This window comes from Cotesia typhae, unplaced genomic scaffold (genome assembly GCF_013202065.1).
Source record: "Cotesia typhae breed Kobodo isofemale line unplaced genomic scaffold, CoteBio_Ctyphae scaffold_13, whole genome shotgun sequence".
Lineage (NCBI taxonomy): Eukaryota > Metazoa > Arthropoda > Insecta > Hymenoptera > Braconidae > Cotesia > Cotesia typhae.
The window spans coordinates 17,113,886-17,129,147 of record NW_027423774.1 but is presented as its reverse complement, the minus strand read 5'-3'; the positions used below and the strand labels follow the sequence as shown (position 1 = coordinate 17,129,147).

At 24.9% G+C, this 15,262-nt stretch overlaps 2 protein-coding genes and 1 long non-coding RNA gene across 4 annotated transcripts in view; 2 read left to right on the top strand and 1 right to left on the bottom strand.

Moving 5' to 3' along the window:
* The first annotated feature begins 8,393 nt into the window (after positions 1 to 8,393).
* The window catches only part of Emp (epithelial membrane protein), a 24,983-nt gene continuing 18,114 nt past the window's right edge, over positions 8,394 to 15,262 (top strand). The window contains exon 1 of the mRNA XM_074255535.1: positions 8,394 to 9,153. Coding sequence (XP_074111636.1) covers positions 9,096 to 9,153 — 58 coding nt within the window. The 5' untranslated portion in view covers positions 8,394 to 9,095. The remainder of the gene's footprint in view (positions 9,154 to 15,262) is intronic.
* On the bottom strand, positions 11,271 to 13,035 carry LOC141535554 (uncharacterized). Of its 2 annotated transcripts, none has more exons than XR_012480608.1 (4): positions 12,253 to 13,035; positions 11,818 to 12,173; positions 11,483 to 11,703; positions 11,271 to 11,414 (listed from the first exon to the last, which is right to left on the bottom strand). It is a non-coding gene; the product is annotated as an uncharacterized LOC141535554 (long non-coding RNA). The 2 variants fall into 2 exon arrangements; XR_012480607.1 differs by having other exon boundaries at positions 12,249 to 13,034.
* LOC141534589 (uncharacterized) overlaps positions 14,787 to 15,262 on the top strand; it is a 3,555-nt gene continuing 3,079 nt past the window's right edge. The window contains exon 1 of the mRNA XM_074254020.1: positions 14,787 to 15,250. Coding sequence (XP_074110121.1) covers positions 14,791 to 15,250 — 460 coding nt within the window. The 5' untranslated portion in view covers positions 14,787 to 14,790. The remainder of the gene's footprint in view (positions 15,251 to 15,262) is intronic.

Here is a 15,262-nt window from a genome sequence, read left to right as displayed (position 1 = left end):
CATTAATAAATAAAAACTCAATGAAAGTTGAGATTTTAAATGTTGAGCGACTTTGCTCGTAGATATATATGCCATTAGACGATTATTAATTTAAATAAAAAATAAAAACTTTTTGTGTCACAATAATGAAAAATAGTGAACAACTAATAATCGATTAATCATTTATCGTGTTAATTATCAATTGATTTTTTATTTAATTTGTTTTCCAGGTGAATTATCGATCACGTTATTACTAAAAAATAATTAACAATGACCTTCGTCGAGTGTAATCATTTAAATGAACTATGAACTCATAAAAGTATCTCCAGACAGTCGTTATAACTTTTATTTATTGACATTTTAATTTTTTTTTTTTTTTTTAAGTCTATGTTAAAAAGTAAAGTAAAAAATGGCAAACGATAGTGAAATGCAGACGACACAATAAAATATTTTAGTTGAGATTATATTTATGATTTGCGAGTTTAAAGTGTCATTATTTTTTTATCAATAAAACATTGATAATTTTGATGAAATAATTATTTCACAATAATTTATTGTATATATTAACATATTTTTAACAAGTAAGAAAATAATGATATTTTTAATACTTTAAATTTAATTTATAAAATTTATGAAATTTTATTTTTACAGTCTACTGAATAATCAAAATCTTTAAAATAGAAGACTATTATTTTAATCTTTATTATTTTATTTTTTAGCTGGGATTTATATTTATTAAAATTTGTCAATAAATTTCACAAGTTTAATAAATATTAATTTGTTAAAATTAGCATTAAAGAAAAAATTATATTGAGCAAAGTTTAAATTTTAATAGCGTATACTAATTGAAAAAATATTTATTGAAGTATTAAATAATTGCGTTTAACACGCACGTTAAAATAAAAATGAAAAATTTAACTCTTTAATGTCTTCAGTAGCGTGTAATTAACAAATTATCCCAAGTGAAATTTTATAATAGATGACGATGAATTACAAATAGTTACAAAACTACTATTCGCACTAATGTTACGTGGTGTAATTATTAGAATGCATATAAAGTATGACAGATTCTAATTAAAATTATTATTTACACAGATTTTTTATCTGTTGACTATTTTATTTAGTTACTTTCAACAAGCCATAAAAATGGTTATTTTATTAGCAGTGATGACAGTTTTACTTTGTTTGAATTTTTAAATTAAACAAATAAAAAATTTTTTATCAATAAATCAAAATTTTTATAACTTTCTATTTCTATTTCTTGTATAGTAAAATATGAGATAGAAAAATAACTTGCATAATATAAAGTGATTCGAATACGAACAACGCTGCTAATATGGAATCGGAAAAAATGTGTCACGTTGCCAAAAAGCCTGAGAGGTCATCAGAGGTAAATGATATTACAAATAAAGTCTTATTGTACGTGACAAGATGAGCTAATGATTATCATCGTCGAGAAATTCTAAAGACCTTGTTTCTCTTCTATCTAACATTTTTAAATTACAGCTTACAACTTAGTACCATCTCTGACATTAAAAATAAAATTATATTCTTCGAAGATAATTATTTTTCAAAACAGGTATTTTTTTTCTTCAGCACTTTACAATAATAAAAAATAATTATGAAAAATTTTAATAATAAAAATCAATTTTTTTCTTTTTACAGAAATAATAAATAAATCATCGGGTTGTTGGTTTAAAAATTATTTGATGCGGTATGAATGATCCAAACGACATTGACAGGTGGATTGTACTCAGTCAGCATTTTAATTCTAGTAATGTTTCTTAATCCTTGCGTAACAATACTGAACAATGTTATCATTGGGTTAGAGAAGAGTCAAGAGAATACTGCTGAAATGAGAGACCAGAGAAGACCTCAGATTAGACGTTGGCTGTTTAGTTGGCTCGTGCGTTTAAATAAATGACATACACTTGTCTTAAATTTTTAAATAAATAAATTAGCCATTTATTTAAACGATTAAAATGTCCAGCAGCCTGCGTCATATACTGTAATATAATGTTTTATTGCAATTTTTCAGGAAGAAATATATGTTAAATATTTTTTATTTTTTATCTCAAAAATAATTGTTCGGGCTAAAATAGCGACAAATAATGAATCCTTATACGCCCGTGTGAAAAAAAAAATCGTTTGTTTAAGATCTTAAACGTGACACAAACCAAGACTATTTTAAGAATTTTTTAAGGCGCAAAAAAAAATCCGGGAGCAGATTTTTGGAATTGGGTTCTCGAATTTGCTATGAAAATTAATTTTTAAACAATTTTACGACTTTTTAACCGCTACGTTTTTTAGTACGCTCTTTTTAAATTTAATTTGAAATTGTTGAAAACTTATTATCGGACATTTTTAAGACTTTTTTAAGACGCTCCGTTTTAATGTTCCGGGGCTCTGTCGCTGTTAGCTCATCTTAAAATAGTTACGAAAAATTAAAAAAAATTTTTTTTAAAACTACTTAAAAAATTTTTTATGATTTTTTAAGACTATTCTAAGATTTTTTTAAAACTATTTTAAGATTTTTTAAAGATGATTTTTAAATTAGTTTAAGACTTTTTTAAGACGTCAAAAAAAAATTCCGAGAGCAGATTTTTGAAATTTGGTTCTCGAATTTGTTATGAAAATTAATTTTTAAATGATTTTACAACTTTCTAACCGCTAAATTTTTGAGTGAGCTCTTTTAAATTGAATTTTAAATTATAGAAAATTTATTATCGGAGATTTTTAAGACTATTTTAAGACTCTATAATAATTTTCCGGAGCTGTCGCTGTGATAACGTCTTATTTTCATAACGAATTCGAGAACCAAATTTCAAAAATCTGCTCTCGGAATTTTTTTTTTTTACGTCTTAAAAAAGTCTTAAAATAGTCTTGTCTTGGTTTGTGTCACGTTTAAGATCTTAAACAAACGATAATTTTAAGACGATTTTTTTTAACACGAGCGATGCATTATTAATAATTGACTTTAGATTGTTGACAAATGATTCTTGACATTTCATAAAAACTTTAAGTAATTAAATACACAACACGTGATATCACAATGTTACCGGCAACAAAAAACTAGAAATCCTTCAAGAATGTGGATGATTGAAAAATAATATTCAATTATCAAAACTAAAAAAACAAAATATCATTTTTTATTGTTTAAAGTTTCAACATTAATATGGATATTTTACACCAATTTAAAATTCATTTTTTTTTGTTTTAGCGCAGATAAAAAATTTTTATTACCACTAAACTTAAAAACATCAATCTTACGGTAAAAAATAAATAAGATTACATAATTACACGCCTTGAACGGTAAATTTATCAAAACGGAAAAGATATCCAAGTCCCTTTTAGTGTCTCTAATAGCTTGATAAATTTTTTTTTTTGTTTTTAATACATTAATAAATTAATTTAACTTAATAATGTGTTAATCGCACTAATGAATTAAAAGAAGTCATTAATATATTACATTTATAAATAATTTATCGTGGTAAATTAAAAGTCAACAGTTAAATCATCACATAAATCGTTACGTAGACGGATATTACGAGTATGAAAAAAATTTTATTAAAACGCAGGTGATCTTTGAGGAAAAAATATTTGTTTTCATGTTTACAGATCTTTAGATTTTTTGTGAAACATTCATCTAGTGCTAATGAAACATATCCAATAAGTTACTTATTAGATGCGAGTTGCATATGCTTATTAATCATTTTTAATTTTCAAAAAAAAAAAAAAAAAAAAAAAAAATATGTGCTAGATATTACGGAGGCTATTTGTCTATGTATCTAATTCTTGTGAATATTATATTTTCATAATAGAGAATAGAGCGTTCAATTTATATATGTCATAATCCCAGTTCTACATTAGTAGATGTTTAAAAAAAATTTTAAATAACTATTAAATATATTTATGATTATATGATTGAAGCTTCCTTATTATTGTTAATTTCTATCGTATAATCTTCCTATCCGTCATTTATTGTTTTATATAATCACGAGAGAACTTTTTAATAAAAAAAATTATTGATATATTTTTATAAAAAAATTGTATATTACGTTAGAAATTTTTTTTGCAAAATATTACAATAATTTTAAGAAGACTATAAAACAAAGAAGAAATAATAATTTTTAATTTTTCAAATTTTTTCATTGAAGATAAACATTTTTTTAATTTAATTCTATATTAGTAATTTTTTTTGCAAAATTTACAATAATTTTAAGAAGACTATAAAACTTAAAGGAGAAATAAAAATTTTTTATTTTGAAGATAAAAATTAAAAAAAATGTAATATCATTAGTAAGATGGTCCACTTAATGCTTGAGGAAGCTATTCAGCGTAAATCGCGAGAGAAGCCCACGAGTTTTACGCATTGTGGTTCAGTCGCTTAAAGTGAAACTCAACTCTGGTATTATTAAACAGTGACTACTGAAATAATTTTATTGCAATATAATCAGCCGGATTAGATTGTAATAATAATGAGTAATAATAGTTAGTGAGCAATGAGCTTAGTGAGTAAGTTGAAGATGATATACTCGTTTAAATTTTAAAACTATTGATTGGCATAAATTCCTCAAGTATAAACAATGGGCTCTAACGTTACTATAAAGACCTTGAATTACGACAATTAACAATAGGGGCTCTTTTCCGTCCGATAATTGATTGATAATACTTGCTTAAATTACTCAGGTCAACGTAACTGTAATTCTTCATTCTACCTTATTTATTTATTTATTTATTCATTTATATTAATTATTTATAAATTATTCATGTTTTGGAATTATTTTTGAAATCACTATTTTATAATAAGCTGTTTAACGAACAAAGAAAAATATATCATTTCGCAAATCCTTGAGATTTTCTCTTGAACATATATAGAATTAAATAACTCTGCGCTGTAATACCTCGTCGTATTTTTTATTATTATAAAAATTGTACAGAGGATTAGAAAAATAAAATAAATTAACAATAAATGTAAATATTAAAATAATAGAATGAACAAAGAGAATGAGAGTTAATGTAATAGTAAGATAGATATTCAGTAACACTTTTCTATGGGAATTTATTTGTCTATTATTTACATCTCTGATGTAAACATGAAACATTTTTAAATAACAACTTATAACAAATAAAAAACTATTTACTTAAGTGATAATTAATTGAATAGTATTTATGAGTTTCTCATTAATTATTATATTATATAGATTGATTAATGGTTATTCAAATTTGATTTATTATAAATATTTAACAAAACACTTTAATAAATATGACAAAATTGATTTCAGACTGAAATAAATATATTTAGTTTTTTTTTTTATTATTATACTGACATTTGAATAGATTTTGATACAAATTACACGTGGGTGAGAGTTTTTCTTTGGAGTTACGCACCGGAAATTACATGATTTTGATGAAAGCTGAGGTATAGAGCACTGATCTACTTTATTTAAAAGAAGAAAAAAAATTAGTATTAATAGTTGATTATTTTTGAGCTTAAAAAATAAAAGAATGCATTTTTTAAATAATTGTAATTGATTTAGTGTTAATAACTTAAAAAATGTAAATTTTAAAAAAAGTGCCATTCGGCGGCCAAAATGCAAGTAGATTTCTTCCCTATATATAAAATAGTAATGAAAATTCTAATGATCAGTTAACTTACACTCAATTTTTTTTAATTCAATCTTTAAATATGTTCTTATAAAAATGATGAAATTCATACGAATATAACAAATTAAATAAAAAAATCGAGTACATCTTAATTTCGTAAATATTAAAAAAAATTTTTTTACACTTATTTTAGCATACAATATAAAAGTATATAGAGATCTTAAAGTATAATCAAAAAATCAATGTTTAAACATTCTTAGAATTTTTATTAACAGTCTCTTTAAATAAAAGTAATAAATTTTTTTACAGTTTTCATATTGTTATTGGTATATTCTAAATATGTATAAATTAAACATAATTTTTTTGAATATATTTTTTAACGTCACATTTTTATTTAAATTTTCCAATGGTCGAATATTATTGTTTTTCTGAAAACAATAAGTATTCAAACAGCAAAATGTTTAGATTCACCAATTTTTTATGTTACTTATATACGATATTTTTCATTATTATTATTGTTATTATTCATTTCTAATCAATATTGTTTTAATTTTTTTATTAATATAATTTTCGTTATATTCATTTCTTCTTAATCCAATCATTGTTTTCATTTTTCATTTTACATATCTTATGAACCATTTTTTTCTTTTTTTCATTGATTTTATATTTTTTATCCAACACATTATTGCAAAAAAAAACTAACAATTTTATAAAATTAATAATTTAATTTTTAGATGAAAAATTTTGAATATTATGGTGTCAAGTTTTAAATTTAAAGTGTGAAAAATTAATGAATAAAATAAAATTATTTTTAATAAAATTCTCAATTAAAATCTTTTAAAGTCTGAAATGTTTGCTCAAACAATTATCAACGTTAACATGAAGCAGAAAATAGAAATAAACATACCACTGTAACAATGTTTACTTCTTTCTATTTAATAAATTATCCATTATATAAATTGTAAAGTTTATTTATGGAAATGATGGATATCAAATTCGTTATCGATTTAGTCTTCGTATGCAGGATCATATGTGTATGTCAATGTCACATATTAACTTTTGTAGTTTTCTAGTTTCCGCCAGCTCATCCGGTTAAACATATAAATAACATATATTTATATTTACATCGCTTACTTTTTATGACACAATTAACACGTTGCTCATTTAATTCTCCAACGCACACGATATTGTACTTTAGTATGACGATAACGAAAAAAAAATATATAAAACAGCATCGCAACCGGAGTTGATAATAATGTGGCTGATTATAATCTTCCTTCAATCGATATTTATAATCTTCATACATATTTATCTTCAAGTCACGAATATATCAGTTAATTTGTTATTTTTTCTTCTTTTTTATCAAATACATTATTGCAATGTACAATGTACTTTACTTCCTCAGAGTAATTTTATAAATGGATTATTATTATGTTTTATGTACTCAAGAATAATCAATGACAATTGTTATTTATTTGGATTCAATTTTCAAACAAAGTCGTTTCACAAGCGAAAGCTGAAATTATAAAAGAATAATATTATGTTTAATTCAGAATTATCGATAATTGAAAATTGTGTAAATTTTAAGTCTTTGTCATATTTATTATATTTTAAAGAGTATGAAATTTTTATTAAAAATTCTAAATACTTGTATCTTTAATTTAAAATCAAAATTCCGTCCAAAGGACGAGAAATATTGTTAAATCGATCTGTAGCAATTTTTATAATACTGAATTTGACAGATATTAAAAATTTTTTTGGAATTTTAAAGCAACTAAATTATTAAAAAAAAATTAATTAAAAAGTTTCACATGTAAAAATTAATAAAAATTACAATAAAATTGAAGTTAGCAAAAATTTTTAAATTTTTTCAGTAATTAAATTATAACTAAAAAAATATTTATAAAAAATTGAACTTATAGTTTTTCAAGTTTTTTACATGTGATATTTTTATTTTTAATTGTTTAATTGAAATTTCTTCAATAAAAAATTTCTAAAAATTCATAAATGTTGCATTTTTTTTTTCTTGTAATTAATTTGTAAAAAAAAATTTTTTTAATTTCATCCGTATTTTCAATTCAAAATTTTTACAATCAATTTTTGTTCTGAAATTTCTTCATGAAAATAAATTTGTCATATATTTAATAATTTTTAGAATTTTTTTTAACAAATAAATTATGACAAAAAAAATCAGGAAAAAAAATTGACATTTAAAAATTAAAAAAAATTAAAAATCGAATTTTTTAAAAATCATTTTTTGGAACTATTTTTTTTTTGTTAAATAAAATTAAAAAATTTTCTAATGACTGCAAACTTAAATGTCATAATTTCTTTCTAAAATAATTTTGCATAGCTCATAATTTTTCTTTTATGATTTAAAAAATTGAACACTACTTTCACACCAAATTACTTACACCAGACTGGTAAGGCCATAAATTTTTTCTTGTGTAAAGTTTAAAGCCTACCTCAACTCAAGAGATGACTTTTGAAAATGATAAGAAGCGTAATTAATATATTAGTATAATGGATAAAGTATTGTATTAGCTTGAGAGGAAGAAAACATTGAAAATGTATTACAAAACATAAACCATAAAAGAATAAGATTAAAAATAAAAATAATACTAATAATATTTAAAGAAAGAAAAGAGAATGTGGAGAGAGGTTGTTTGTTAATATAATATTGTAAGAGGGGGTAATAATAAATCGTTCACTTGAGCCATTTGAGTTTACCGCGGCAATTCCGCCAGGTCGAACGCACTTCTATTCAGTATTCGAGCTAACATCGTACCGATCGCGTGTCACCTGTCTCACTACCGATCAGATCTCAGTAACTTATTAGTACTAAGCTCGACATCTTAACTTCCCTAAAAAAAAAATAAAATGATGATGATAAGTAATCAGCGTGTACGTGAAAAAGTGGTTATTTAATTTTTAATTTAAATTCTTAAAAAACTACAGACAAAAGTGAAGATCATTGAAAAGTTACAGTTCAAGAAGAAATGTTTCGCTGACATTATCATTAATAATTATTTAATCATATTAATTAATTAATTAACTAATTAAATAATAAAATCACTATTACCGAAGTTACTCTCAAAAATATAAAATAGCTCTTACGAATAATATATATACATAAAACTCACACCCGTATTCAACCATCAGTACGTTCGTTATCGTGCCAAGTAGTCGGCACACTTGGGAGTCGACTTTCTCCTCGTGTCGTCGCGACAAGCTCAACAGTATTAAGAATTAGTATAAGACAATTCCAATTGGATTTAAAGAAAAAAAAAATAATTATAAAATCAAAAGTTTGTGATTTTTTTTAATGAAACTGTCACGAGTTACAATAAAAATACTTAATTGGTAAGAAGAAATAACAGCGACATCAATGAAAAAGAACGGATGAGGTAACTGTACTTATAACGTGCGAACACCAAACATACATAAGATTTGCTGGGAAGAAATATATATCTATATAATACTGAGTTACTTCTATTCACCAAGAAATCATGAGGATTAATCGTGGAATTTGTGGAAAACTCCAGGGAGGATTTCTCAGGCGATGGTGTACGTATTAAGATATTTTTCTTCTTTCTATTAATTATTTGTCATCATTATTATACATATTCGATCTTCACATAATTATACAGATTTTTCTTACCGGTTGATCTAGTTGTGTGTACATTATTAATTGTACATATGCCTAATGGTATCTAGGTTACTAGTTTAATCCGAGATATTGCGAGTTAATGGTTTGTAAACGAAACTAGGATTTATAATTTGTTACTTGTACTGTAATAAAAAAATCTTAGCAATTATTCCGTTTAAATTTTAATTTAATGTTTTGTCATCATCAATTTTACTGTAACGAGACATTATTTTTTTTTTAATCCCGTAAAATTTTATTGCCAGTATATTCCTAGCCATTAAAGTTGAATTATAACGGATTTTTTTACATCTTTCTCTTTATTTTATTGTATGAATGTTTCTCTGACTCATGACTAGTTTTTTCTTTTTTTTTTTTATTGGGAAACGAGCATGAGTGGAATAAGAATATGCATATATATGTACATGTCTTCTTCTTCTTCTTCTTCTTCTTCTTCTTCTTCTCTTTTTAAAATTAATATTCTAAATGCCTAGAAAGAGAGTTTTAGTTTCGATGATTAATTTTAATTAAATTGGAGTTAAATAATAAATTAAATTGACGGTTGAAGAATCTTCTTGCTTTTTCACGCGTTGATATCACCGGGATCTCCAGCCCACGTGGGTGTAAGCACGCAGATAAATCTGTTGTGCTATATCTATAGTATTTTCATGTACTTGTACAGTGTACATGTGTATTATTAGGTTTAGTCATTTATATAATAAATACGTATGTATGCTGTGCATTGCATTACATTATATTAGTTGATTTCATGGCCTGTTTTATCGGTATAAAATCTTGTTGATGATGTTGGCAGTTTTTAACCGCGTAAATCACGTTTTTTTTTAACTTTATTTATTCTGACGTTAACTGCGTTTTTTTTTTTTTTAATTCTTCAATACTTTTTTTTTGATTGTTTAATAGGTTTTTAATAAGATGGTTAAGCTATTTCAATGGCTTGAACGGAAAAAATTATTCATTGTAAAAATATATTCCTGATAAGTGGTCACTTAAATAGTTATATTATGATTTTAATTATTAATTCATTATATTCATTTGTAAATTGCTGTAATTTTAAGTTTTTATGTAGGAAAATTTTTTAATAAATTAAATATAAGAAGCTATAATTACAGAAAAAAAATTTAGAAGCAAAAACAATATTCTTCTTTCTAAACAAAGTGACTTAAGTTATTTTTTTTTGTTTCACTGGAAATTTTTTCTCTACTAAGAATTTTTGACAATTAATATAAATAAAATTATATAGAATCAATAAAAAACAATTAAAATAAATTTGGTTATAATTTTTTTTCTATAAAAACTTTCAGCTAGAGATCAATGACTTGATAATGGCACATAAAACATGCTAATCATGTATAACTCATCTGTCATTGCTCTTTTTTTCATCCTTAAAACATGCAAATTTGAATACCGGAATTTAAAAGCAATTTAACATATCAAAATCTTTATTCTTCTTATATTAAAACGCTACTGAGCTTTATAACTCTCATAATCATATTACACATTATATTACACAGATAATTCATTAAATTTTTATCTTCCCAGAGTATCACCTCGCTTAATTATTATTTAATCTTTTATTTATTTTAAAGATATTAATGTAATATTTGTTTAAAAATTTATTTTTCTTTTAATCTTTTTTTTAAAAAACTATATTATGATATAATGAAGAATTCGTGCAAAAAATTCTTGTCAAAATTAATTCAATAATATTTATCTGAAGAATATCTAGAAGTATATTTTTGACAGGCAACTTTTATCAAGGCTCTGTAACAGCGTCACCTATTGCTGGAATGTAATTGACAATATCTAATACACAGTAAATAGTTAAGAAAACTACACATATACACACACGACATATCAAGTGTAGTAGACATAAGACTTTCGGTTTAGGTATAGACACCTTTACCCGTCAGTTTCAAAACCGTTATCGTGAAAACTTTCTACAGTGAATTCAACGCTTCAATGATCTAAACTCTGTTTTCTAGGTAATTTAAAAATATTTTTATTTTATGGATATATCTGCTATTTAAATATTCGTTTATTAATGTCAATATCCTCATGAAAAATCTATTTATTATTCAAACACACCATCACATAATACCAACAATTAAATGTTTGAACTTTAAATATTAGTCATAATGACGTCATCGCTCTTGAAGAACATCTGAAAGATAAAAAAATTATTTACATTAGCGTCTATACTTGTAATTTTTAAAAAATTATTATAATTACCTGTTTTAAAAGAATTTCCCATTATACTAACACTAATATTAAAATTAATATTGATATTATCATAAGATTCTTCTTCCACGTGGTTTAAAACCCACGATTGTCATCAAAGTACTTGTATATATACTTCATTTTTACGTAACACACTTGTTTAGTTTTCGCAGAGTTTGCTTCAGTCGGGTTGACAATAGAATTGGATAACAATTTTTTAGTGACGTGACTTTCTGTTTGATAATAGAAGTAGTTAAGATAAATATAATAAATTTGCATGCTCGACATAAACTGATTATTCCGAACAAAATGATAATAAAAAATGAAATAAAAAGACATTTACTAACTAGGATGTGTATATATTTAAAGATAGTGCATTCCAACCTCGGCCAAACTCGAGTGACAGGCTTCGCATACTCCTTAAAGCCATACACTTGCACAGCCAGTTTTCCTAGCTCATTTAATACATATATATGGATTTTATATCGTAGATCATGCATGTATACACGCATTACACATATAAACTTCTGCGTGGTGCGTGTCTTCAGGCATCCAACTAAAATCGCCTTTGGAATTCATAATTCTAATTTATTTTTGTCCGATCAGGTAGATTGTTATTGTTGTTGTCTTGTCAGCTTCTTATTTATTCATTACCTTTTACGTTATGAAGAAGAAACAGTGACAAGTTAAATTACTAAACTCCCTGTAATTATTATTTATTATTATATCATTTAATTTGTATGAAATAAATAAATTAATTCAATCGGACTTTACTTACTTACTATTAGATTTCTGTGCACGAGGACAGTCAATTAGTAGTTATGGTTCGTAAGGATACACTTGCTAGATGACATTGCGCAGTAATTGCAAAAGTTTAAATACCACGATCACAAAAAGAAGGGGAAGAAGAAAAAAAAATTATTATGATTGCTTTAAATAATAATTTATATGTACGAACAATATATATTTACATGCATATTTTTTACGTTGATTTTTTCTTCTCATTAATTAAAAAAAATTAATTCTCTTGCAAAATAGCGGGATTGAAGAAATATAATAATAAAACTGAATTTTCAGCACGTTTCAAAATAATAACACTGAAAGTTTATAATTACAACGATAAATAGTTATTTTTAAATGTATATTAATACCTACGTGGGTTTTATAATTTTACGGATATTTTAAATGTACTCCCCATTGATAGAGTTTGCATTCACTTTTTAGCTAAGAAATAGTATGACTAGAGATATTATAGTACAGAGTTGATGTAAGTAATCGAGTATACTCTAGTGCACCAAACACATTAACTCTTGCAAAAGTTATTCTGTCGTAATGGTTCATACATATAATACATATTATATATCTGTATGGTATCCCAGTAATACATGTAACTCTTGCTCCCGTAATCACTAAATACAGCCTCTATATAACTATATTCTTTATATTAACAAAGTCCATTAACTGAAGAATTAAATGCTTTCAATATGTGTGATATAATAATTTACTTTTCATTGTTGCTTTTATAAGTTTCAATTAATAGTATTTTTTAAGCGACTTTAATTTCTTCTTTGTGTGAAGAATATGTCAGGTTGATGTTTAATTATTTTCATCCATTTAAAAAAAAAAAATAAAACTGATTTTATCTCGAAGATTTGTATCTAATTTATTTTTTAAAGTGTTTTTTAATTTCCCGCTTTTCAGATGTTTTTTTTTTTTTTTTTTTTTAGAAGTTAGATTTTGCGAATAAATAATTATCAAATAGTCAGCAATTTAATATTGTCGATTATAGTAATAGTGAACGAAAAATTTATATAATTTCTTTTGAAATCAATTTGTAGATCTGGTAATATTAAATTTTAATTTTTAATACCCATTTCAAGTTCAAATTTGCCAGTAAATCGATTCTATGTAAATGCATCATGAAAATATAGCGTGAAGATATAATACAATACATTTGTGAGTCGTTCGAGATGTGTGACACGCGAAGCACCAGCGAATTTAATAAACTAATATATTTATATATATAATTTATATATAAATAATATATATAATTTAATAAACTAATAGCTTATAATTAAATACGGATAATACGGCAATTTCTCCGACAAATACTAATGTTTTTTTGAGTTGCAACAACAAATATTGCTATGGATACTTGTGTTGTTTTCTATAGGTTTATGAGCTCTGTCCGCCACTTCAAATTTCGCCACTCAAGGAAGCAGACGCTTAATTTCTCAGAAAAATCGTTGAATTCATTCATGTACTTAAATTTCTATCTTTCTTTAAAATAAATTGTTGATAGAATTTTTTTTGATATACAATAATTAAGTTATTTAAAAATCAATCATGTGGCGAGGAATAATTTTATATTGTATAATTATTGCGAGTGTGGGGGGGAGTGAAATAAAAATTTACGATTCAAAGCAACTAGATTCTTCGGAGCGTCTCAGGCGTGATGCGGTAAGTTTCAATATCAAGTCAACTTTTAGAAAATTAATTATTGCATTTTTCTTGAACTGACTTTTAAAAACAAAAATTGTTTTTCGTGTCATTTTGAGCTCTCCGAGCTCAAAAGTTTGATAGAAAATCAATAAAACACTACTTTTTGAATTTTCAAACCGCAATAACTTTTGAATGAATGAACTGATTTTCATGTGGCTTGCGGCATTCGAAGCAGTTTTTAAAGCCTCATGACGAACATTTAAGTTCAAATTGATCGAACTAGTAATTTCGACGTAATTCTGAAAAAACACTTTTTTCGGTTTTTTGTCGACAACGATAACTCACGAACGAATAAACTAATTTTGACTGGCTAGATTCTTCTGCTTTACGTTGAATTCTTACAATAAAAATACATGAGAGTGTGAAGTTATTCAATAGTTGAAACTCGCAAAATTAGGACCTGATTCCTCATTGATTAAAATTAAGGCGCGCGCTTAGCGCGCTATTCAAATTTCTAGCCATTATAAACTTAAACATTTTGGAAAAAAGATTTTACTAAATACAAACTAGATTTTTGAGCTCGAAGAAGAATTGATTTAAAAAATACCTTAGCTATGTATAATGTAGTTAGGAATATTGAAAAATCATAAAGCCAAAGTTTTTTTTATTTATAATCTGTAAATCTCGGCAGTCACATAATGACTGCGGGTTACTTGTTATTATTTAAAAGTCGATTAATAAGGTCAAACTAATTAATAATAGTTAAAATTTTCCAATCGATAATTAAATGACTCAATTATAAAGTTATATTTGGAATAAAAAATTAATAAGCTGTTATTAAATAAATTATTAATTTTTCACAGAGAGAGCTGGTTGAAATGTGTTTCTCGAATAACTTGAATCCAATAGTGATCTCGAAGGATCTATATGACGACAATTGGAATCTAACTAGGACTCCGGTGATTGTAATTGACCGCAAATTCAATAAACAGATCACCGGTTTTTTACCCTCATATCCGTCGTATGTGCTACCATTTGAGTCCATTGATAATCTGAATATGACTATCGAGAATCTCCAAAGATCGACGTTGTGGAACATAAAATCTCGATTTTTGATTCTCACCACCGACTCACGTTGCATCAGTACTAGAAGAATACTAGAATTCATGTCAAAGCAGGATTTATTGTCTGTTTATTACTTGTGCATTAAAAAAAAATCGACGGTCGTCTTTACGTTGAATCCTTATGCAAGCTATGCTCCGGAGCCGTGGGCTTTGATTGAAAAATTTGGAGAGAATGACAAAAAAATGAAACTTTATAATCTGCAATATTCTAAAAGTATTTTAATTA